The 22,921-nt window shown below is 46.1% G+C and overlaps 1 protein-coding gene across 4 annotated transcripts in view; it reads left to right on the top strand.

The window, feature by feature from the left end:
* The window catches only part of TMEM178B (transmembrane protein 178B), a 213,982-nt gene extending 191,293 nt beyond the window's left edge, over positions 1-22,689 (top strand). For 2 of the 4 annotated variants that reach the window (XM_068662998.1, XM_068662988.1), the window contains exon 6: positions 1,630-14,687. In XM_068662998.1, coding sequence (XP_068519099.1) covers positions 1,630-1,880 — 251 coding nt within the window. In that variant the 3' untranslated portion in view covers positions 1,881-14,687. Of the gene's footprint in view, positions 1-1,629; positions 14,688-17,374; positions 19,468-20,842 lie in introns of those variants that run through there. The other 2 variants (XR_011090242.1, XR_011090243.1) reach the window with 2 other exon arrangements.
* Positions 22,690-22,921: the final 232 nt, after the last annotated feature.

Raw genomic sequence — 22,921 nt, 5'->3', positions numbered from 1 at the left:
GAGTGCAAATAGACAAGGGAGGCAGCGGTCAGAAGAGGGAACAGAGAGGGATGTGGCAGCGGGCTCACAGCTCGTCCATGACAGAGATTTGCACAGAGATCCTAGGCCTGTAGGGTGTGCCTACTAAATAAGGGAGATGGGTGTGGTAGGAAGTCCAAACATTTTTGGTGGTATATGTGTTTGTACACATGCCCCCAGCTTCTGTGCCTAGTTCCAGGAGAATTCACCACAGAGTCTTATCCGTGCCTTCAAAGGGGAGTGTAAAATCCATTTCTCCAATGTAACTGCAACTGAAAAGAGCAAAGCAGCAGAGAAACAAAAGGAGAAGAGTTGCAGGAGAGAAGCAGGAGCAGGGGCAGGAAGGGGTAAAGGAGGCGAAGGTACCAGAAGAAAAGAGCTTGTTGCTCTTTTCAGAGGCAGAGCGTGAATTCCTTTGGGGATTTCACTCTCTTAGGGCAGGACCAAGAAGACTAGGCTACTCCTCACCAGCAGCTTTTAGCAAACAGAGGTCTGACAGGACATGCTGTACAGGTAACACACACAGCACGCTATTATTTGTGCACGAACAGCGTGTGTGTCACCCTAGCACCAGTCCTTAGGCCGCCATTTGTGCCGAGGGCCTTCTGTCGGTTGAAGGAGGCCTACATGGGGAGGAATTAGAGAGGAAAAAATAAGGAACCAACTTTGTGTTTACTGCGGTTGTTATCTCCTGAGATGGGTGCACAGAGTCTGTAGCTATCCATTATTTGGTGTGTAGGTGGCAGCCGTGACATTTCAGGAGCCCGGAGTTTAACTGTGTTGAAGCTGGAGGCCAAAGAGCAAAATTAGACTCATCTGGGTGGGCTAAGGTTCAGCCTCATCTGATGCGTGTGGCTTTCCAAAACTCTTACGGCTTGACAGAGTTATGAAGCCTGTCCTGGCAGTGCTCTCAGGAAGGAATGAAATATTGCTGTAGAGATGGAAAACAAGGACAGGATGCTTTGAAGATTTCCCCAGTACTGCAGAGGGCATCTAGATTGGGACTGGAGTCAGGCAGAGGGTAGAATCCAAATTTTGTGAGGTATTTATGGTTTCGAGAAGTGGCATTTCAAAAGGGCAAGTAGAGTGGAACATTTAAGATTTTGATGGAAAAAAAAGTCTGAAAAAAAAACTCTCCAAGGCATTTCAAGTGTATGTTTCAACAAAGCCAGAATGTCAAGTATTTTGTAATATTTTCCTTTATAAAATCCATCACTGAAAAACTGAATTTAAACAAAAATTTGATCCTTTTTCCTCCAAAAAAATATTATTGAAACATGACGATTCACTCCATATTTGTGTAAAGCAAAATTCCAGCAAAATAAATGGTTTCGTGAAGCATTCTGGTTCCCGAGGGAGTGCTCATAATGACAAAAAATGCTACAGTTAAGGTTTCTTTGTACAGCATCAGATCAATATTTGAGGCACTGGTGGCACTCGGTTCATTCCCCATGGCTAGACTAAGCCCCTTTCTGTGCGAACGCCTTCCCTTAGGTATTTCCCTGCTGACTGCACCAACCCTCGGCAGCCTGGAAAGCAGTCTGTCTGTCGCTCTTCTAACTTCTCTCTCTTTTTTTCCTCCCTCCCTCTCCCCTTCCCGCTCTCCTCCAGGAACCTTCTGCATCATTTCACTGTGCACGTGCGTGGCTGGAATCAACTTTGAGCTCTCCCGTTACCCCCGCTACCTGTACGGACTGCCCGACGACATCAGCCACGGCTATGGCTGGTCCATGTTCTGTGCGTGGGGGGGCCTGGGCCTCACTCTTATCTCTGGCTTCTTCTGCACCCTGGCCCCTTCCGTCCAACCTGTCCCCAGGACCAACTGCCCCAAATCTAGACCTGAGAATGGGACAGTGTGCTAAAACAAATAGCAAACAAATACACACACACACACACAGGTATATATATATATATGTCCATGTATACCGATACATGCGTATATATGTATATATAATTATATATATATATATAATCTCAAATTAACGCCAGTGCCAAGGTAGAGCTGAGTCCAACACGGCACTCACATCTCCACCGGACTCTGTGTTGCTTCGTTCTTTCTCACAGAGGTGGGAAAGCTTTTCTCTCACGTGGCTCTTCCATCCAACTCCTAACTTCAGCACCATACCTTAGAGGCCGAACGAACTTACTGTCGCACCTACCAGCTGCCACCCGGGAAGGGGGAGAGGGGGTCCGTGGGGGGATCTGGAAGCAGATTCTGCACGGGACATGGAGGGTGGGGGGGACAGAAGGCCTGTGCATTGCAGCCAGAAAGGAAAACGCAAACAGAAAGCAAAGAAACAAATCAAGCATTTGAGCCACCTCTACGATGTACCTCCTCAAGGCCATTGTCAGAAACCCACCCACTTTCTTTTTCTTTCTTAAAACAAAATGACAGAAGCCTACCCTGTTGGTTTTCTTTCTTTTTTCTTTTTTATTTCTTTTTTTTTCCTTTTCTTGTTTTGGGGATCTCTTTTTTTTTTTTTCTTCACTTACAACACAGAAAACAAAATGGACAGAAGATGTGGGGAAAAGCAAAAAAAGCATTTTCTCTTTCCTGCCAAACTTTAGAAAGAAGCAAGCAGATGAAAATAATAATAATAATAATTTAAAAACAGGATCTTACGAAATAAAAACAGAAAACAAACAACAACAACAACAAACATGAGGACATCTCAGCGGACTCTCCAACAACACGGTTTTAATCTTCCAGCTGCCTTACATCCAGGCTTACAACTGAGGCTGAACTGCTAATGCAAACGCAGTCGAAGGCCTTCTGAAAATGCTGTGATACATGTGTGTATAACTTTTTCTTCCCTCTTCTTCTTTTATTTATTTATTTTTAAGAAAAAGAAAAAATTTAAAACATTGCAGTGTGATTGTCCACTACACCATCCATGCTGTGTTTGTGGCCCAAGACTGAGGCAACCGCAGAAGCGCAAGGAAAGCCGTCAGGTCTGAGGCAGCGTGGCTCCTCCGGAGGATTTCTGGATGGTTTTGGCTTTTCACGGAGCATCTGAGAGTTCAGGATGGCGGATGCAAGGGAAGACTGACCAGGGAGAAGGGAGGTGGGGGGAGCCGTGGCAATTGTTCCTCCCAGTTATCTACTGGATTGGGATTTTGTTGAGTTTCCGTTTTGGATGTTTGAGCAAACTGGGCAAAAGCCATTGCCGAGGAGAAAAGGGGAGCTAATGTCTGTAAGGGAGAAGTAAGAGACGCCTCTTGCTGTGTTCATGTATGCCAAATGAGACGTTCCCACATCTTGTCTTTGCTAAACCACCCCAGTTCACTGGACATCTCCGCTCTCCATCTGGGGGAACTGTGTACAGATGAAAGGAAAGGGTCAGATGCAGAGAACGGAGATCCATTTCCCATGAGCTCAAGCTTCGTATGATATAATTGTGAATCCGCAAATGGGACTCTCTCTCTCTCTCTCTCTTTTGGTCTTTCTCTTTTTCCCTATGCTCCTATTCCCATTGCCTCCTTTTCCCTTTGCTCTGCTCTTCCCGTCCCTCAGGCCACAGATCCCAGAAGAGCTAACTGAACGGATAAGGGCGATGAGAGCCTTTGGGGGAAGCAAAGCATCTTGGCTGCAAGGGCAGCAGCTCTGTGCAGGGGAGCTGTGGCTGAGGGGAAGGTGGTGTAGGGCCAGAGGGAGCTGGGAGAGGTGACTACGGGGTGGCCGTGTGCAGGAGCAGTGGCACCACCGACAAATGCAAAGGGAGGCAGGGCAAAGCAAAAAAATCCCCCTCCCAACCAACCCGACCCAACATGCTCTTAATTCAGGGATAGTTCCAGCAATCCTTTCTTACCCACAATAACTGCATGCCATCAGTCCTCGTTAGTCAATAAAAAGCAGCCCCTGAATCTACAAAAACTCACCGGGAGAAGGAGGCAACCAGTTGAAACTGTGCCTGCTGCACAGAAATAAAGGCATTAATCTTCAGATCATGCTATTTACACAGCTGGCAAGAAACAGCATTTTGCCTTGTTAAAAAAAAAAATAAAATCCAACCAACAACTGATTGTCATGCAGCCCAGTCACACAGCCAGCCATTCCCCTTCCCGGCCTGCTTCCCCTCCCTGTTACACCTTGTGTGATGATGTTGCTTTATTAACGGTGCCCAAAGAAATCAAGTTTCTGAAGGGCATTTTGGAGTAGGCGAGATTTGGTTTTCTTGCACTCTTGCCCAGCTACTTAGCTTTTCTCTTCTCTGATTTGCAAATTCCTGAGACACACCAATGCCAGCTGCCAAGGCAGTGTGTTGCCACTGAAATGCCACTGCTGGCAAGCAAAGTTTGGTCATTTCATTCTCCATTAGATCTGACTGGAGAAACTAAGTATTTATTCATGTTGAAAATGTAAGCTTTTTGAAAAAACTTTCTCTTAAAGTAGATTGGATTTTTTTTTTCTTGGCTGTGTTTTCAAACAGAGTGGCTTTGGGAAACTTTGAAACTGAATAAGCAAGTGCCCACTAGGCAAGGAGGCTGATGAGTTACCATTGGGCAGAAGGCAATTAAAACTAAAAACAGCTCTTGGAAAGCTAAATTACAACTGAATGCAGAAAACCAAACACTGAATACCAAAAGGGACCTGTAAAAAAAATTGTGAAAAAATTCAAAATATGAACAATTTTGAGGAAAAAAAAAATCTCACAAAGGTGTTAATGCTTTAGAAAACTGGTAATCGATTAAAACATCTTTGAACACAAACTTTCCTCCTCCTCTGTAGTTATGAGTGTGTTAGGGAAGCTGTTTCGTGTGAATACTGATACCTGAGTGACCTGGGTGAAGGGCACGGAGGTTTCTAGCTGGTGTCCACCATCCAGCCCTGTGGCATGGGAAGCAGTGTGAGAGCTGCTGTGACAAGGTGCAGCCTGGTGTGACCCCTGAGCATGCACAGGGTGTGCTCTCTTGCAGGAGGAGTTTGGAAGGAGGTATCGCAGTAAGATTTAAAGCAATGGAAGGCATTTTGCTGCTTCATGGCCTGTCACATCTTCTTTCTGCGGCTGGCATGGAGGCAGTTCTGCCTCGATGAAGTGTTGGTTGGAAGGTGTTGGTTGGTTTACAAGCTGTATTCGAGCTGAGTGCTGGTCTGTGCGTGGCGATGGTGGAAGAAAGACAGGTTTATTTTTCCTTACAGCAGAGAAGTGTTAACCCTGGATCTTTAGGCCAGGTCTGGGATTTTCCACTCGCTATAGCACAGGCTCCCTAAGGCCTCTGTGAGTATGAACTGTGTTAAAAACTGTGGGTGTAAGTGCCTGAAGCAGCAGGTGAACGCATAACCTTAATCTCAAGCTGGATCCCTGAAGGACCATTTGTCCAAGCACCAGTTGTCTCATCTTTGCAGGGCTGACTCAAAAGACATCCAGATCCAGATTTGTGACAGTTCGTGTCTCCTTCCCTCCTGAGCCAAAGCACACTCCCATCTAGTCTGAATTTCTGCATTTCTGGGAGGCTTTGAAATTCCTTTCTGAGCAGAGATTCAAGCTTCCTGACTAGTGTCTGGTTTTCTAGTTTGAGCAGTAGTTACAGGTCTGTCAGCTGTGGTCCCCACGTTACGGGGCTTGACCCAGTCTCTCTGGCCTGCCCCGGCGCGGTGTTTAAGCATGTGCTTTACTTCAAGCATGTGACTGCTCCCATTCACTTCGGTAGACTATTCATATGCTTAAAGTTAAGAATGTGCTTTGCTGGGTGATGTTCAGCTTCCCACAGAGTCCAGCCCCGTCCTTGTTTCCTTACCCTGTCCTTGTGGCTGATGTGACGCCCTTGCCCTAGCCCGATGTGTCAGCGGGTGCTCGGACTCCCTCTCTCCGACAGGAGCGGTTCTTGTACTCCAGCTCTCCTGCAGGGGCTGTCCCGGGATGGCAGGGAGTTAGCTACAAGGCCTTCTGCTGCCCGCCCCTGCACTGTGTAGGTGAGGGGGCTACGTGGCAGGAGTCCGTGTGCTCTGTATCTTCTGGACTGTGTAGGACACCTTCTTCAAGCTAAAGCTGTTTGCGTGTTGAAATTCCTGACTCATGCTGGCCGCCTGTATATATCATCTCTGCCTTCTCCTTCTCTGCAAACACACAACTGATCTTCCCTGATCTGAAGAGAATAGTACTTCGAGTTATATTTCTAGTTGGGCTTTCTTTTTCTTTCTATGCTACCCCAGGGACAGTCACAAGTGGATCACAAGCCACCGGTGACCAAGAGCAATTTCTTTGAATTACTGCTTTTGAAAAAATGTCATTACTTTTGAAAATGTTATGCCAGCTACAGTAACAAATGAAAGGAAAAAGAAAACCAAAAAACCCTCAGAGTCCTCTAAGCAGAGGATCCTGTCCTCCCAGGAGAGACCTGCGAGAGTGCAGGTATTCTGCTTTCCTGCAGACGCGAGCCATGTGGGAGCACTTTTAGCTGTGGCACGTTCGCTGTGTGGTTCATCAGGTGATGAATAAAACAGCACCGGCAAGGGAGAGGATTGATATGCAGGGGATATCTCAGATTCCCAAGTGTTCCTGGAAGCCTGTCTCTCCATGGCTGTCCATTTACCCACCATGCAGCACCTCCGAACCAGGCTCATCCCTGGAGCCCCACTGATAAGCAGAACTCAGAAGAAAATCACTGTAATCTGTCCTTAATTCTTGAGTGCCAAGCCAACTGCCAGGAGTGAAATGGAGAGGAAATAATATGTTACCAAGTATAGCTTAAATAAAAACATGCATTATTCAGGCTCTTTCTTCTTTGTGTCTCTACATAGGCGCAGAAGGGCTATAGGGGAGCTCAGGCACATTCCCACAAAGCAGCCCCATGTATCAACACTGCATTTCCTTGCCCCCAGGTTTTGCATGGCTTCCATGGCCCAATCCTGTTGTGCTCATCCAGTCAGCAAGGGAAGACTCAAGGTGAAAAGCTGAGACAGTGCTGAAGGATTGCCAGGCACCACGGACAGACAAGGAGCAAAAAGTGTGCATGAGGCACGTAAAGGTTAGTGATGAGTGAATATCCAAGGTCAGGGGCTAAGTTTCAAAGTAACCTGATTTTGTTGCTGACTTCAGGCTCTCCATAAGATCTTGATTCTGCCAGTCTGAGCTGGAAAGCTCATAAAAACAGGGCTTAACTCCACACTTAGAGCCCCCCATTTCCAGTAACAGCCAGGAATATAATGCATCTGATTCATATTCTGTAGAAGCCCATAGAAAGCTTCACCTTGGCTCCAGTGAGTTTTGGATCAGGTGCCTCAACAAATACCTTAGTGCTGTCCTGGTTAGCACTGAAAATGAAATGCGTGCTCACACACATGGACATCTAACGTTTAGCTTTAGGAAGAAACCAGTTTGTTTTGTTTTGTGATTTATGGTTTCCATCCTGTCTGCCTCACTGTCTCCCAGAATCACTAATACCCCAATCCTACAGCTTTCTTCAGAGCCATAGCTAGAGATTGTAATGCTTTTTAGGACAAAGAACCTACTGCTGGTGCCAGTGGGCTCTGACAAGCTTCCTGTTGACATCAGTGGGAGAACTGGAGCCTGATACAATGCTGTCAATTTAACTGCAGTGTGCCTTGCACATATTTAGGGTATAACCTGGAGAAAGAGACTGGACGACTGCCTCAATATAGGCCCCAAGAGGGAAATGAAATGCTGGTCCCCTTAAGTAAAGCACTCCAGAGTCACAGATCAATTGTCCTTCCTTGCTCAGGAAAGACTGGCAGTGAAAATAACTGAGACTCAGATAGGTTATCTCCAGAGGAAGGTAGGGAGAGAAAAAAAAGGAAACCAGTTGCTGTAAGTCAGACCTGATGGGCATTGGCTGAGTTACACAAGGACGATCCGATGTCACCCACAGCATCAGCAGCCTGAATTGCCAGTCCCTGACAGGGCAGGGACTTTTGTATTTTTCTTTTACTGATTAACACTCCTGCAGTGGCAGAAAACAACTTCAAAAGTTTTCTAGTGTAGGGTGTATACACGGACACCCTCACTCCCCTCCTTCCTTAGGCACACACACACATACATACCCCTCATGATGTGGGTGCTAGTAACCTGTAAATACGTGTACTATATGGAGAGGAAATACATTGCAAAATGCAGCATAATACTTTGTTTTCTATTCTTTTGTACTTAACTCAGGAGTTGCAATGCAATTCAGGTGTTAGGTTGTGTGTGCAGATCACACAGAAGCTATCTGCTAAAGAGAAGTGGGGAGGCACCATACAGCTGGGATGAACTGGATATTCACCACTAGCCTGTGTTTGGATATTTAGGAAAGAGTTGCCAATGTTGTTCTGATCCCAGAGGTGCAGGGAAAGGAAGCAGCTGAGACACGCGTATGTCTTTCTTTCTGCCTGCTTTGCCTTTGGACAGATACATCCAGCAAAAGGAGGGGCAGGGAACAACAGCTCAGGGCAGTAACATCCTGAAACATCACAGCAAGACTCTCCAGAGCCGACCATCAGTGCTCTTAAATACAGGGTTTCTACAGACCTACTTCTGTATCCAGCCAGTCCTGAGCTAGCAATTCTACCTCCGAAAATGCAGTTGTGCCCACAAGTCCTTACTACCTTCTAGTGCCACAGACCTTGGCAGTAAACACTGCCGGTGTGGTACAAGTGGGATTTGATTTCTGAACTGTAAGGCTACAGGAAAATAAAATCGAAATCCCACCAGGAGAGCCTTGGTATTTGCAAGATTGGCTCTTGCAACCCACTGTTGCAAGGTGTTTCTCTAAAACAGATGGTCAGTGTTCACATTAGTCGCAAGAGAAAAAAGTGCACCATATCACCTCCAACTCAGAAAAGTTTGCAGTCCCCTAAGGTAGAAATCCTGCTGTACTGAGAGGCAGCGCCGTGCCGCCTGAGTCTTACTTCTGTCCTCTGCAGAGGCCTCGTGCGGGCTGCTGGCAGCACCACGGCCGCAGGTAATGCTGCCCAGTGCAGCAGGGAGCTTCACATCCCCGTGGCTCCGTGCCCTACCTGCGGCAATGGAGCACAGGAATAGCGCTGCAAAGGCAATTCCTTTCAAGTGGCCTTGTTGTTTTGCCAGCTGGTCGGAAATTCCCAAGCAGCAACAGCAATTCTGGAAGAGTCACGTCTTCAAAAAGCTGTGTGGCATGCGGCTTTCACTCCAGTTTCAAACCGATGTAGACACCAAGAAGCATCAATCAGACTGGGCTCAGTCTCCTGGGGTCTGGCGCACAAAAGAGCTGCAGCCTCCAATTCCTGTTCAGGCAGTGATTAGGAGTAAAACACTAAATGCTCTTGGTGCTGATACAATGAAAAAAACAAAACAACAACAACAACAACAAAAAAACACCCAACACACAAGCTCCTGATTTGCTTAAGCTCTTGCAATATTTTATCTCAAGAATAGTCTTCATCCGTCTGAAGCATAACGCCACAGTTTTTTGTGAAGGATTTTTCATTAACAATATAGATCATAAGAAAAAAGTTCAAGTAGTCATAAAAACAAAATAAAAGTGCAGCCTTAGACTATTTGGTAAGAGGGTACTGAATTATTTATAACTCCTGGGCACCGACAACAATCACAGACATCTAATTTAAACTGTTACTATTTTTACTTGGCAATTTCCATCGCTTAACGTGTTTATATTCATGTATTTGTTGTTTGATCTTGTGCAGGACAAAACTTCCCCGACTTACGTAAAAATGCCTATTTGGGGACTTTTGAAGATATTTTTTTGCAGTAACTTAAATTATTTTAAAGCATTTTGTGACTTTGTATGGCAGAGGTTACAACTTTGAAAGCTGTAAACTGTCCCTAAAATGGGCTTGAACTTGCAGTTCCTTCTCAAGTAAAATTCCCTTTGATTACAGGTAATTGGAATCAATGAGAAGTTTGTTTCATTCAAACTGTAAGACTGGGTCCTACCTATGTGTAGATGTGATGGGGGACTTAGGCTAGGGGGGCTGTATTTGTATGTCAGCCTGCTGCAGGATCTTTTGCATAGACGCAGGAACAGTCGCTACTAAGTCACTCCTACTTTATACCAATCTCTTTTTGTAAAACAAACAAACAAACAAACACAACCATTATATTCATGTGTGGCTGGAATAATGCAGTGGTAATTGTAGCCCATAGGCTGATGCAGATATACATGTATATATGTATATATATGTATACATCTTTGTAAATTTATGAAAAATGTCCATAGACTCATGACTGCCTGAAGGAACCTGAGGTCGATGTACAGAATTTCAGGCAGAGGGCTGTTTCTTTTTCACAATCCTCATGTATCTCAGATTCAAATCAAAACAAAGGAAAAAGTATTATTTCCCAGGAAAACCCTGATTCTGCCATTGCACCAGTCTAGGAGGGGTATCTCGCTACAGTCAGTGGTATGCACACCCATACACATATATCCAGTCGCAGGACTGGGTCTCAAGGGCTTCTCTAAGGAAGAGAAATGGACTTTAAAAGCCATGGCAGAATTTCTGTTCCACATCAGCTCTCTAAGACTCACTTATCCTCTACCAAGAAGTCCTTTGTACAGATGCTCTTCTTCTGCACTAGGTGTATGTCTGTGAGGAGGATCTCCGTGGATGAAGTCAAATTACACAAAGGCCTGGATTTTCTGACCTGAATCCATCCCCATTAACCTTAGGCACTTAATTGAGCTGTTGGTGTTGATGGTCTTGTCTGCCTTGGTTTCTTGTATAGTTAATGAAGAGAGACAGTTGCTTCTAGGTGGTAACTGAGAACTGAGATCTGACCCAGTTTTGGAGTTCCTTCTCCCCCCATGGAGTGACCACTCCCCTATTTTAAAAGATCTTAAATCCCAGTGGGATGACCCAAGGATCTTGTGCAGAAGAACATCCATAAGGAGATCAGTTGTGGTGCTCACCATGCACCATGCAGCAAAAGGAGATGTTCACAGCAGCCTTCTCCACCCCAAACTGCAACATGGCTGCAAAGGATAGGGCTTGCTCCAGTCTTTGGAAACTTCATTTGTAGCAGGTTCCTTATGGTGGCCTCCAGTTGTAGACCACTGCATGGCCCCGATGTTGGAGGTCAGAGACCTTTGGTCTGAACTCTCCACCATTCCCTGCCAGTTTGGGCATTGCTGAACCAGTGCAATGAGTGAATTTACATCCTAAAAGTTTGAAAATCTAAGCTGCTCAGAGATTACTTTCTTGCTCCATCTCCAAACTAGCCTGGAAAATGTCATCTAGCTGGTAGTGAGCATCAAAAAAAAAAAAAAAAAATCCCCTCCAAGGTACTGTTTGGGTATTTTATTTTATTTTTTTCAATGTTAACAACTGCTTTACAAACAGCTTACATGGAGCTTAAAGAGATTGCAATTTCATCCCTTATTGTTGGGATTATAGTTGTCCTCAAAAAAACTGAACCAGGGACTCAACAAGAGAATGAACTGTGACTGTATTATTCAGAAAGCTGCTCTGACAAGGCTGAACATGCATCTCCATCTCATGGTGGGAGTCTCTCAGAGCTGAAATCTGGAATCATGTATTGACACCAAGTTGGAAAGACCAGCAAGTTAATCCAGTATAAGAACTTTGAAGTGCTTGTATATTCCCATATTTTACCTGAATAAAATAAACACAGTCAGGGGAATGGAGGAATTAAACCCATTTCTGAGAACTCCAGGGCTGAGTGAACTTTGGCTGTGGTGGCAACAGATGGTCACTACTATTTATTTCCACAGCTAAAGTGAAGTCAGGAACTTGAAAATGCTCACCCATCTCTCAGAATGAATTTATTTTTTGAAATGCTGTTAGGGTTATGGCAAGAAGAACTTCAGATGGCCTGCAGGGACCTACAAAGTAAATATTCAATATTGTGTACCAATACTTAGGGAGAGACTTCAGCAAGAAAGTGGGAGATAAAACTGAGTTCCAGGGATTAAAAGATATTTTTCAGCACAGTACCTCCTTGTCTAATCTGTACTGTTTCATCCTGACGTTCCTCTCCTGTTCTCCCTTTCCCTCTTTTGAGGAGTCAGATGTGTATATCTCTTTCTCCCTTTTCCTCTCTGTGTGAGAATATAGAGATGCTTCCTGTAAAGACGTTTATCTCTAAATCCCATTCCGTACCGACTCTTGCATATGTGACTGTTTTGTTATTTGAGATGTCTGTGAAAAAGAAATAAAGGCTTTAAGAGTGAACTCTGGAAATGAGGAGAAGCTTGAGAATAAATCAAATTTAAGGATTCAGCACCATTTTCTTCATGACTTTTGAGAACGGTCACAAAATTTCATTGTCTTCCTCTCCCTCTCTCTCTGTGAGAGGAATGGGGATGGTCCTGGGATGTGGAACTCAGAGGTTGCTGTAGAGTTCACTGAGTCCCATGAGGGTTTTGCAGACTTTATGGAGGGTTAATGTCAAAGAAAACCTCCTTTTCAAAGGCAGTGACGGCTCTGTGCAACATCAGTTGGGAGGGAGGCTCTGTGGGGTGATTCTGTCCCAGTTTAGCTTTCTTTGCTGTTCTTTACCATAGCCCTGTGCATCCAGCCATGTGCACCGCCCTCGGTGCTGCATATTCCACACTGCATTTGGATTACATTCTTGGAGAATGCTCTACCTTCTCTTTAAATAAATTAAAAAAACTTCACCTCTGAATGAAAGCCATAATCGGTCCTGTGACCCTGCAGCAGGGGGTGAGCACATGGCCTCCGGTGGGATGGCCGCAAGGCCTTGGCACCAGGGCGATCCCAGCAGTGGGCAGGAGAGCGGGCCCAGCACACGTGGCCGTCTCACATCGGGGCAGTAAGGCATCCCACCCTGTTTCATGAACCATTTGGCCACTTCAGCTCTGTGGGGCCGACTCCTCGCTGTCTCACACTTGTGCCATCACACGGTCCTACAGCCATGGAGGAGCACATCTGTGTGAAGGCCCGGGCTTTCTGCACAGGCCTCAGATCAGACTCCATCCACAGCTAGTGCATCTCACATTTAGAGTTTCTTCTGCCACAGTACACAACCTACCAACCGACCAAACATTTTTGGAGGGTTCCCCTTCTGTCACTCCCTTGTCAGTCCTCTGTTCCTTAAGGAAAAACATCTTTCTGCTGAGAGGCACTGAAACAAGTCCCAGAACCTCTCCTTCCTTCAGTGATGACAAAAGTTGCAGTCACCACTTTCTCTAACTGACAGTTTGGGAGACTTAGCATAATAATTCACTTAAATGCCTGCAAACTGAATCATGTCAGCACTTCTCTAGGGCATTCCCAAGTGAAATGATATGACTGGTACAAGACATTTGTCATGTGAATGCATCTTGGCCAGATGTTTATGTTTCCTCTAAGTGCAATACATACGTATCAAAGCTGGATTAGAAAAGACCTAGAATGCCACACAACTCAGGCTTATTCAGAGAAATGCACTGATAGGTTGCATTTTCCTGGCATATTTTCTCTTCAGAAAATTTTACAAATACGAGTCACACCAGGCCTCTCAGAGGCAGGTAGGTGTTACAGCCATTTTAGAGGTAGGGAACCAAAAGCCGGGGAAAAGACCTGATGTTTAGTGGTTTGTTGCACCCTCACAACTTCCATTAGCTGCAGGTGGGCCTTCTGTTTTCAGCACTTTTGAAAATCCAGACTGTAGCTGGTTTATCCAAATCTGCAGTGGCTGTAAATGTGGATGCTAGGATTAGGACACTCGGGAGATCCCGACTTCATCAGAGCACTGCTACAAAGCTTTGATCCCACAAAGCATGTAAGCACTTGCCTAATTTCAAGCATGAATGTCCCATTAATGATACTATCGCCATGCTTAAAGCTAGGCACATGCCTAATTGCTTTGCTAGACTGGGAATTACATTAAAATGTACTAAACTTTAGAGTCTTTGGAAATTCCCAAAATGTGTTCATTTCTGATAATGTTTCAGGCATTGTCAAGGACATTTGAACTGTATATGCAGTGCAATCTGTCTGAAGTATTTCAACCAAGAGGACCACCTTTAGCCAACAAACAAAGAGTTTAATGTGTTTGGGACAGTAGCATCCAGCTGTCGGAAGTAATCGAGGGTGGCATGTACTGCAGGAGTCTCCCTTCTGCACTGCTGCAAGAGGCAATGTGGCTCCTGTGGCCATTGGTGCTAACAAAAACTTAACAGCAAATGATTACTGCATTAGGCTGTTCTGGTAAAATGCGATTGTGTTGGCTAATTTCACAAGGAATGCTACATCTTATCAAATGTATTGTACTCTCCATTTCTTCCTGTAAATTATTGCAGAAGAGATGAACAGAAGTTGTTTAAACATGACACAAACCCAAAATTCTTGCTCCGTTAATCCAAGGTGCTAATCTGCAGACACGCGGGCATTTGCATATGTGCATTGGTGTTTGCAGGACCGTGGCCCTGAAGGATAACTAATTTTATAGCAGGGTTGAGGTCAGGGAACTAACACGGGGAATTGACAAAGCCTGTGACTTTGAAATGGCAAAAGTTGCAGAAAGCGTCACAGGACTTTGCCAAAAAACTGGCTGCATCTTACGATTTTCCTTTTGTTTTGATTTTGTTTGGTTGGTTTCATTTTTTATCCAAATTGGCAAAGAATACTGTATTTCCATCGATAAAATCTCGTCTGGTAACTAACTAAACAACCTGTTCATGGAAAATTAAAAAAAAAATAAATAAGTAAACTGTCAATTGTGGAATGTAAACTGACTAAATAAATAAAAAAATCATGTTGTGTGTTTTAAGCGGCTGTGTCTGCTTGTGTCTGGAGGGGACCAGCCACCTCTCGCCATGCCTCCCCCCAACGAAGGACAAAGAACAGAGCAGGAAGGTGGGGGGCTCATGTGGTGTGGGCACAGATAATAATGATTTGATGTCTTCTGGTCAGAAACACAGTATGACACTGTGAACCACAGCTTTGGGAAACCCGTCAGGCACAGCACTGTGCTGGTAATCTTGTCTCCTCCTTGCACTTGTGCAGCAATAATGAGTCAGGTGCCCATTTCTATGCAGTTTTGAGTGTAAAACTACTCAGGTGTCCCAGGTTAAATGGCCAAAGATCAGGGTATTCATAGCATGTAAGGGTGTAAAACTATCCCAGATGGGGAATGGACAAAAGTGCTTTCAGCTATCATAGCAGAGGGAAAGCAAAAGAGTAGATCAAATGGAGAAGTACAACTTTTTAATTTTTTAAACAATGAGTTTTAAATTAATTAACCTAAAACTAAACTATTGCCAAAACTAAACAAAACAAAAAAAAAAAAAATAGGCAGGCAAAAGATTTTTAAGATGTGTTTATTTTATTGGATACAGTATTAAATATTGAGATTGTATGTGTTGGGTGTTTTGACCTGACAGCCAAATATAAGGATGCACCTAAAGCATCCTACCAGCTGGCATGCTTTTCTACCTGATAGTTCTTTCTGAGCTGAATAGGTTTTAGCAAGAGATTTTGGGTGGTTGTGACAAAAAACAATATCCTGCATTTTGTAAGATGGAGTCCTTCCCACCACCAGGGAGGTACATAAAAAGCATAAAGGAACATAAAAATATTCAGTCAAAAATCTCTCTGGTACTGGCATGAATTCCTCTAGCTTTTCCCGTAAGTGGCTGGGGAAGTGAGATATGAGTTCAACAGCCATGGCGATGGACAGAACTCAGAACTTGGAGAATGCACCTGTTTTTGCCATCTTTTGAGAGAGCCAGCACTCGCAACCTGCCTGCTCCTGTACATAAACCCTGTGGGGCTGAACAGAGCAGTAAGGGGAAAGAGCCAGTCAGTGGGTGCAGAAATGGCAAACCCACAAGGCAAACAAAGAGAAAGAAGGCTGTACAGCGGCATGGTGATCATTGTGCACGATTAAACCCCTTTGATAAAAAGTTTCCTCTTTTTTCCTAGCTTTGCAGGTGCTGCCAGGCACAGCTGCAGCTTAAACACATCGACTCAGTGAAACCTCCCTGGCCAGAAGCAAACACCAGTGACTGGGGCTGCTCAGGTCTTCGCTCTCTGCCATCAGCAGAAGCAACGTGACTCTTCAGTGCTAAAAATGGAAGCCTGCAGTGCTGCCCTTGCAGCCAGGGGGAAACCAGGTGCCCCCTTCTGCAGCAGCCATGGCAGGGAAAGCTCTGTCAATGTGGCCACAGGGGCACAGGGCTCAGCTGCTTGGTGTTTTTTGGGGAGGGGGAAGAACGTGAGAGGAAGGAGCCAGCTGCACCTTGAAGGGTTAGCTGGAGGCACTGTTGTGGAAAGGTCTGGCTTCTGGAAAGACATATGCATAAGACACCAGATTCACAGTGGTCATGTGAAGGCTGAATTTTAACCCTCCTGGGCTGCGCAGGAGCCTGAGATCCTTGTAGGCAAAGCAGAAAGAGATGAAGAGAAGGGAAGGCTCATTAGGTGTAGTTCCCTGCTGAGGAAAGGGTGCAGGGAGGGATTTAAATAACTCTTCCAGCCTCACACAAGTTCCCTGTAGGTAAGCTGTCTCCATCAGGAACACAGGGGCCGAGGCTGCCATACCGGGATGCTGCCTCCTGATTGCACAGGCACCTGTGCTCCCCAGCCCACAACTTGGGATGTGCAGCAGGAGCTCCAGTCCTCGTGGTTGAACCCTGGCTCTGAATTAGCACCATCACCTCCAAACAAAAGTACCGCTGTCTATACCACCTGGTCGTGACAGGAAATAACTACTGGCATAAAAAGGAAAGTATTGAAAAGTAGGTCGAGGAGAGATATTTACCCGTCTGCCATGCAGCAGAGCCTTGGCAGGGACAAGAGGCAACAACCAAAATCCTTCAAATCAGTGAATGCTCTCACTCTGAACCTGAGCAGCACCCCAAAGCACAGCATCCCCTTGGCTTTGGGGTGTCTGCTAACGCTTTGTACCCAGGCAGGAGCACAGATCCTCTCGCTGAAATGCAGCCGCTCCGTTTCAGAGGCAAAATGATCTCACGGTGACCTTTCTTGTCAGGAGCACATGATAACTGCAACAGACTGGGGCGGCATGGGGTGAGGATGCTGGTAATGAAATGCTTTTATAGCTCGACACTCATTATCCCATTACATTATCAAGCTCTTCCCCAGGGGCCCTCTAAAGAGTCAAGGCTGAGCTCTTTTCCTGCAGAGACCAAAACCAGACCACCTAACAAGCCACATTTACTAAAATTCGCCCTCCCTCCCTGCCCAGAGGGAGCATGGTTTTGTTCATTTGCATCGAAGGGAAGTGGAAGAGCTGCACCAGCTCAGCTGTGATGTTGTCAGCCTGTGAGCCCACCCCAAGCAAACTGGTGTGCTTGTCCCCAGCATGCCTGATGTGTCCCACGACTGCTGTGGACTTACAAAGGCTGCTTCCTTATAAAAAAACACCCTTTCCCCTTGATTGCTTCATTCCCTGCTATTTCTTCCCATACTCAGATCACTCCCTGGTCTTCTCAGTTCTGCAGTGTGAAGTGGCCGTCCCTGGCAGCAAGGCCCTCAATGGCAGCCGGCTGTGCAGAGTGAAGCCAGCAGCTCTGTGACAGCAATGTCCTCTGGAAGAGCTCAGCTCTGCACCTGGGGATGAGCTGGTGGCCCGAGGGCATGCCCAGAGGCAGGAGATGTGTTCAGCCAGCGATATGCTCAGAGAGACATCACAGACTGCGGCTCAGCTTGGGGACATCATCCATCCCCCATCTCCCCACCGACAACCCTCTCAGTCAAAGGTGAGGTGGTATTATGGGCAGCATTGTACAGAAGTGGAGGCACCAGGGATCTTGCCTTGGCTTTTACTAACCGTTCACAGCAGTGCTCAAAACACACGCCGGGAACTCATCGTAAAGACGTGGAGAGAGACCCTGCCCTAAGGAGTGTGCCATTTGGAAAAGCAGAGACAGCCAAAGGGTGAGAGAAGGGAATAAACCACACAGGCAAAGCTGTTATAGCAAGAGTAGGCACGTGGAGTTGCACACACCCTGGGTTGGTAGGCGAAGCGCTTCCACCTTCACAGCACGACAGATTTCCTCCTTGTCTGTCGTGTTTCCTTACAAGCTTCCTGCGCGCTTGTCAGAGGAACGGGGGCTGCGAGTGAAGCAAGTCGTTCTGTGCACCACACAAAGTGCAGGTATTCCAGCTCCACGCTGGATGTGTCTCTGACAGGCCGCAGTTCCTGCTTCATTTAGCTGAGCACGTTCCCTTTGGGAGCTCTCTACCAATGTGCTTGTGGCAGGAAGCACCACGTGCAGAGGCTGGAAAGGAGCTTCCAAACAGGAGGGGTGACCTCTGAGTCCTCCTGTCCATCCCTGTCAGAGGGGTATTCGTGCATCGCCTGCCATTCCCCAGCTCTTCCCAGCTACCCGCTCTCACAATGAGAAATCCACGTGATTGCCAGACTTCTAACGCTCCATCAGGTTTGCTTGCAAGTAGCCGGCAGATTCAAAGGTTGGCAGGGACAGATGGGCAGACGAGAAGTGACAGACTCTTCGCTTCCTTAGGAAACCTGGCTAAAAATATATGTTCGGAGCCCAGCTTCTTTCCACAAAGATGCGAGCCTCCCGTGAGCCCTGGCCAAGTCGGCAGACACAGGTGGTGGCAGCTGTGTGTCCCGGGTGACACCTTTGTCCCCTTTCAGCTGCCCTTGCCCTTCTCCCCACAGGTGCCTTATGTCCTGACGCTGGGCTCCGCCATGCCTGGAGGCCTTGCTCCGGGGCTGAGGCCTCTCCTGCAGTCCGCCAGGGAGGGCGATGAGGGCCGCCTTGCTGCCATGTTGCCAGGCACAAGGGGTGAACTGACACCAGGCTTGTGACTTCTCGGCCGAGCTCGACTTGAGCTGCACATTTATCAGCAACACGTTCATCTATCTGAGAACTCTGAGAGTGTTTCTGTGGCCCAGAGGCTTGCAGGGCCAGGTGAGGGCAGTTCAGGGGAGTGTGTGCTGGGTTTGCTGGCTTAGGTGCCTGAGGAGCCGGGGAGCAGCCCCACACCCCCAGGCAGCACCAATGCATCTGCCCACGCTTGGCCTGGGGGTTCCCCACCTTCCCCAGGGCCAGACTTTTGCTGGCAGGTGCTTAAACTGAGCAAGTTCATGCCATAAATGTTAAGGAAGATGAGAGAGGACGGACAAATGAAAAGCCATGTATTTCTCTTTTAGCACCTCTCTTCTCCTCATTTTCTCCTGGAGTGTCAGAGCCTTAAATAAAAAGCCTTTTATTGCCTCCCTGCTCTCTGCATCCAGTCACAAATAGCGCACGCTGTAGCAACAAACGAAGGCCTCAGCTAGCAAGCTTTACCCTCACGGGTGTCACCTCTGTGTGCAGGCCTTTATCCTCCTTCCATCTCATTTCTCCTTTGCTGTCACATTCACTCCTGCCAGCTCGGAAAACGCTCGCCTTCTGCTCATAGAGATCAGAGGAGGTTGAGGGCAAACCCTGCTCCCGATGGGCTGCTGTTCAGCTTCCACCCCACCAAGAGGCTGGCTGGAGAAACCACATTACTAAATTCCAGTATCTTCGAGGTCATTTCTAAACCTGCAAACCACACCAGGAGCTCACAAGGTATTTCTTTGCCCCTGTCTCTCCCTGCAGCTGCGAGGAAAGTGGGCTAGAAAGAGATTTCCTGCAGGCCCTGGGGAGCCATGCTGGCAGATCTCTGCTAATCACACAGCAAGCGCTAAAGCAGGGTCACTGTTGTTGTTTTTAAATTTTGTTTTTGTTTTTGTTTTTTTTTTTTTGCATTTTTGTGTCTCCTGACTGAGCCCAGGCAATGTGACAGCAGAACAAATAGTAGAAATGCATGGTGCAGGGCATGGTTCATGGGGCAAGCCCTCACCTCGTGTTGCTCCTCAGGCACTGCAAGACTTGCCCTGCTATCTAACAACATAGGTGGGAGACCCAGTGCCCTGCGACCCCCCTCATTTCTCCTGAAGGTGGCTTCAAACACCACCTGTGGGGCATTTCTCCACAAAAAAAAAAAAATGGATTTAAGCAAGTGTGGCCCAAAGAGGTGGGTCACATAACACAAGTGGGAAAGGGACAAGAGACTTACAAGCATTTATGCCACAAGGAGTAGAATATTATCCTCCAGCTTCCCATTTTATTCTTTCTTTATGGATTAGGGAGAGTTCTGTATTTCTAAAAAAAAAAAAAAAAAAAAAACAAACTTTGTTTTTTGTCCTTTTGCTCACCTTACTGAAAAATGTAACTGTGTACTTGCATATTAAAACAGAATGGGATTTCAACTGTTTGGATGAATACAAAGTAGAAAGTTGCTGGGCCAGCACAAAAAGGCAGTGACTGGTAACCTCTCTGGAGTCCAAACTAAATGCAGGCACTTCTCTCTGCCTTGGCTCTCTCCCATGCAGTAATTTGCACACACACACGCACATAACTTACTATTTCCCCATTCGTTTAATGGGACCTACTTTACTTCAAGGGGTGGATTTCTTTTTCAGCCATTTGGTTGAGAGTAGCAAAGAGTTCATGGACTCATCTGTGATACTCAGGAAAAAAATTCTGTGCCAAAGTGAACATTGTATTTAGGAGTGGAATTGATAAAAATAGTCAAGTTGGATGAGGATATTTTTGATATACCCAAGGAAGAAAAAGTCATAAATGTTTCCATCAGGTGTGCAATGCACCCATAAAATGTTCCAAATATATTTCTGTGTGTTTGCTGCTGAAAAACAAAAACAAACAAACAAACAAAAAAACTCAAGTTTGTCAGCATTTATTTTACCAGTGAGACAGATGATGGTCTGTTGTTGGACCAGACAGTATGGATCAAAGCTAGGAACGGGAATTGTTTTGATACACGTTCAAGTGGCTCCGTGCAGGTGCACCAGCTAAATATAACCAGGCGTGGATGACAGGCAATAACAGCTTGAAAATCTGGCTGTCTGCTCTTCGTGAATGTATTTCCATCGCCTTTCAGAAGCTGAGGATCAGGCCTCAGATGATTTAAACATGGATGGCTCAGAACTCCTCTGTGATTTTGCTGTGCTCAGTGCAAAATCAGGAGCTGCTGCCTGTCAAGAAGAAAGCAACGGCTTCCCAGTCCCAGGCCAGACCATCCAGGACACCACCAAGAAGTGTGAGATGAACCCACGAGATGTTGGATCACAGGCACAGAGTTCGGCTTCATCTTGTCTCTGGCACCCTCTGGGGCCAGCCTGTGCTGGGACTGGTGTGTGGGCCACTCACATGGGGTGGGCTCTGCAACCATTTCTGGTCCTAGCTGTGCCTTTTGGTGGTCATCAAGTCACATAATGCCAGACTCTAGAAGAGAGCCCTGTAATTGAAATAGGATTTTCTTGAGCTATTTCAACCTTTCTTGGGAAATAATCTATGAGAACAATCTGCTCCAAAATTATCCATCACTCATTGTGAGATTTCAATGCAATTTGATTACGACTTCTGTATATATTTTTATTGTCCTCTGTTTGCTTAATGAGTGTTGCAGTTGTAGTAATAAGATTATTGGTAATACGAAGCAGATTTGCAGAATGATGAGAAGATAATTAGATGATACCTTGAGGGTGATTTCTGTTTAAGACACAGTAACTATGTCATGGATTAAATAAACTTGGTGAAGGAAGATACTGGTGGTTATTAACCTAAGATACAATTATTCCAAAATTACCAGGATATACATTTCATTACAGTGAACTACCTGGCAACTGATGCTTCGTCGAGGTTCCCTCATCTACTTGCGAGGCAGGACTCAGCTGAGCTCAGACGACCTGATGCATTTGTTGGAGCTGTGCCACCGGTTTCAGTTTCAGTGTGAACTGTGAGGTTTTGACAAGCCCAAGCGATCGAACAGGGCACTCAGAGAGCCACTGGCTTTTGAGAGCTCTGTTCCGTGCTTTGTCCAGCTCCCGTCATCCGTGTATACCAGTGACAAAAGCCTGACAGCACAACAGTGACAGGGATGCTCACTAACAAAGTCATAGATTTCAGACCTTATCCTCCGTTCTAAATCAATCCTCAGTGACGTTTCAGGATCGGCGTTAGTGCAAGGAGCCTTTCACATGCTGTGTGGCTCTGTGGCACTGACTGGGGACATGCTGTTGTGTGGCCATGGACCCACAGATCCAGGGGCTGCCCACCCCTCTTGGGGAAACATCTCACTCATTGCACCCTTCCCCTCTGCTCTGTTGGACTTGGAGAAGATCACGTACCTCATCGTGTGCTGGATGTGACAATCTCAAGCAAATACCCAAGCTGCTTGTGTCCCACTGTGTGCATAAAGTGATGGCAACCCATGTACAGCCACACAAAGATAAGCAGAGGACTCCGACATGTTCACTGCCAAACAAACCACCTAAATTACCTGTGTATACATGGTGAGTTTTACCAGCTGTGTCAGCCCTTTAATGGGCTGTGGGAGGTTTTCCTGGTTCTTTACTGAGACTTTTCAGACCCTGGAAGACTTTCACATGTCCATTTTGTTCCTGTATAATAATTAGTGTTTCCACATATTTTTTAATGGGAATTGTGCTAATAATATTACTTACTTCCTCCATCATCTCACACTCAGCTGTATCTCTGGCAATCACAGTCCCTATTTTGTCCAAAGTAGGCAGAAATGTTTGGTTGGCTGTTTTTCTAAGTCAGGTCATTGCACAGAAAACTAATTCCAAGCTGCACCCACTGCATTCACACAGAGGTAGCTGGAAATGGGTCTGGGCCCCCCAGATGTCTGCCAACGGAGCATTTACCTGCAGACAATAAAGCAAATGTGCTTTCCCAGGAGGAACTGGCTTCACCATCTCAGCAAGCGTTACATGGGAAATTTCAGCAAACACTGTTTTCTGTGTATTAAAGCCAAAATCTCTTTATTTACTAGAACATGCTGACATCAAGTTTCATTGGCATCCGTGGCACAGAAGTCATTGTTCTGCAGCTTTGAGCGTAGCTTTGCAACACCACTAATAGTGTCCTCGGAGGCATAAGTGCATAATTTACCTCTTGTGCTTGGAGTCATTGGAGTAGAGTCCCCTAACCAACC

The sequence above is a fragment of the Anas acuta genome, chromosome 1 (genome assembly GCF_963932015.1).
Source record: "Anas acuta chromosome 1, bAnaAcu1.1, whole genome shotgun sequence".
NCBI classification, from domain to species: domain Eukaryota; kingdom Metazoa; phylum Chordata; class Aves; order Anseriformes; family Anatidae; genus Anas; species Anas acuta.
Note: the sequence above shows the minus strand (reverse complement) of the source record. Positions and strands in the feature narration are given on the sequence as shown.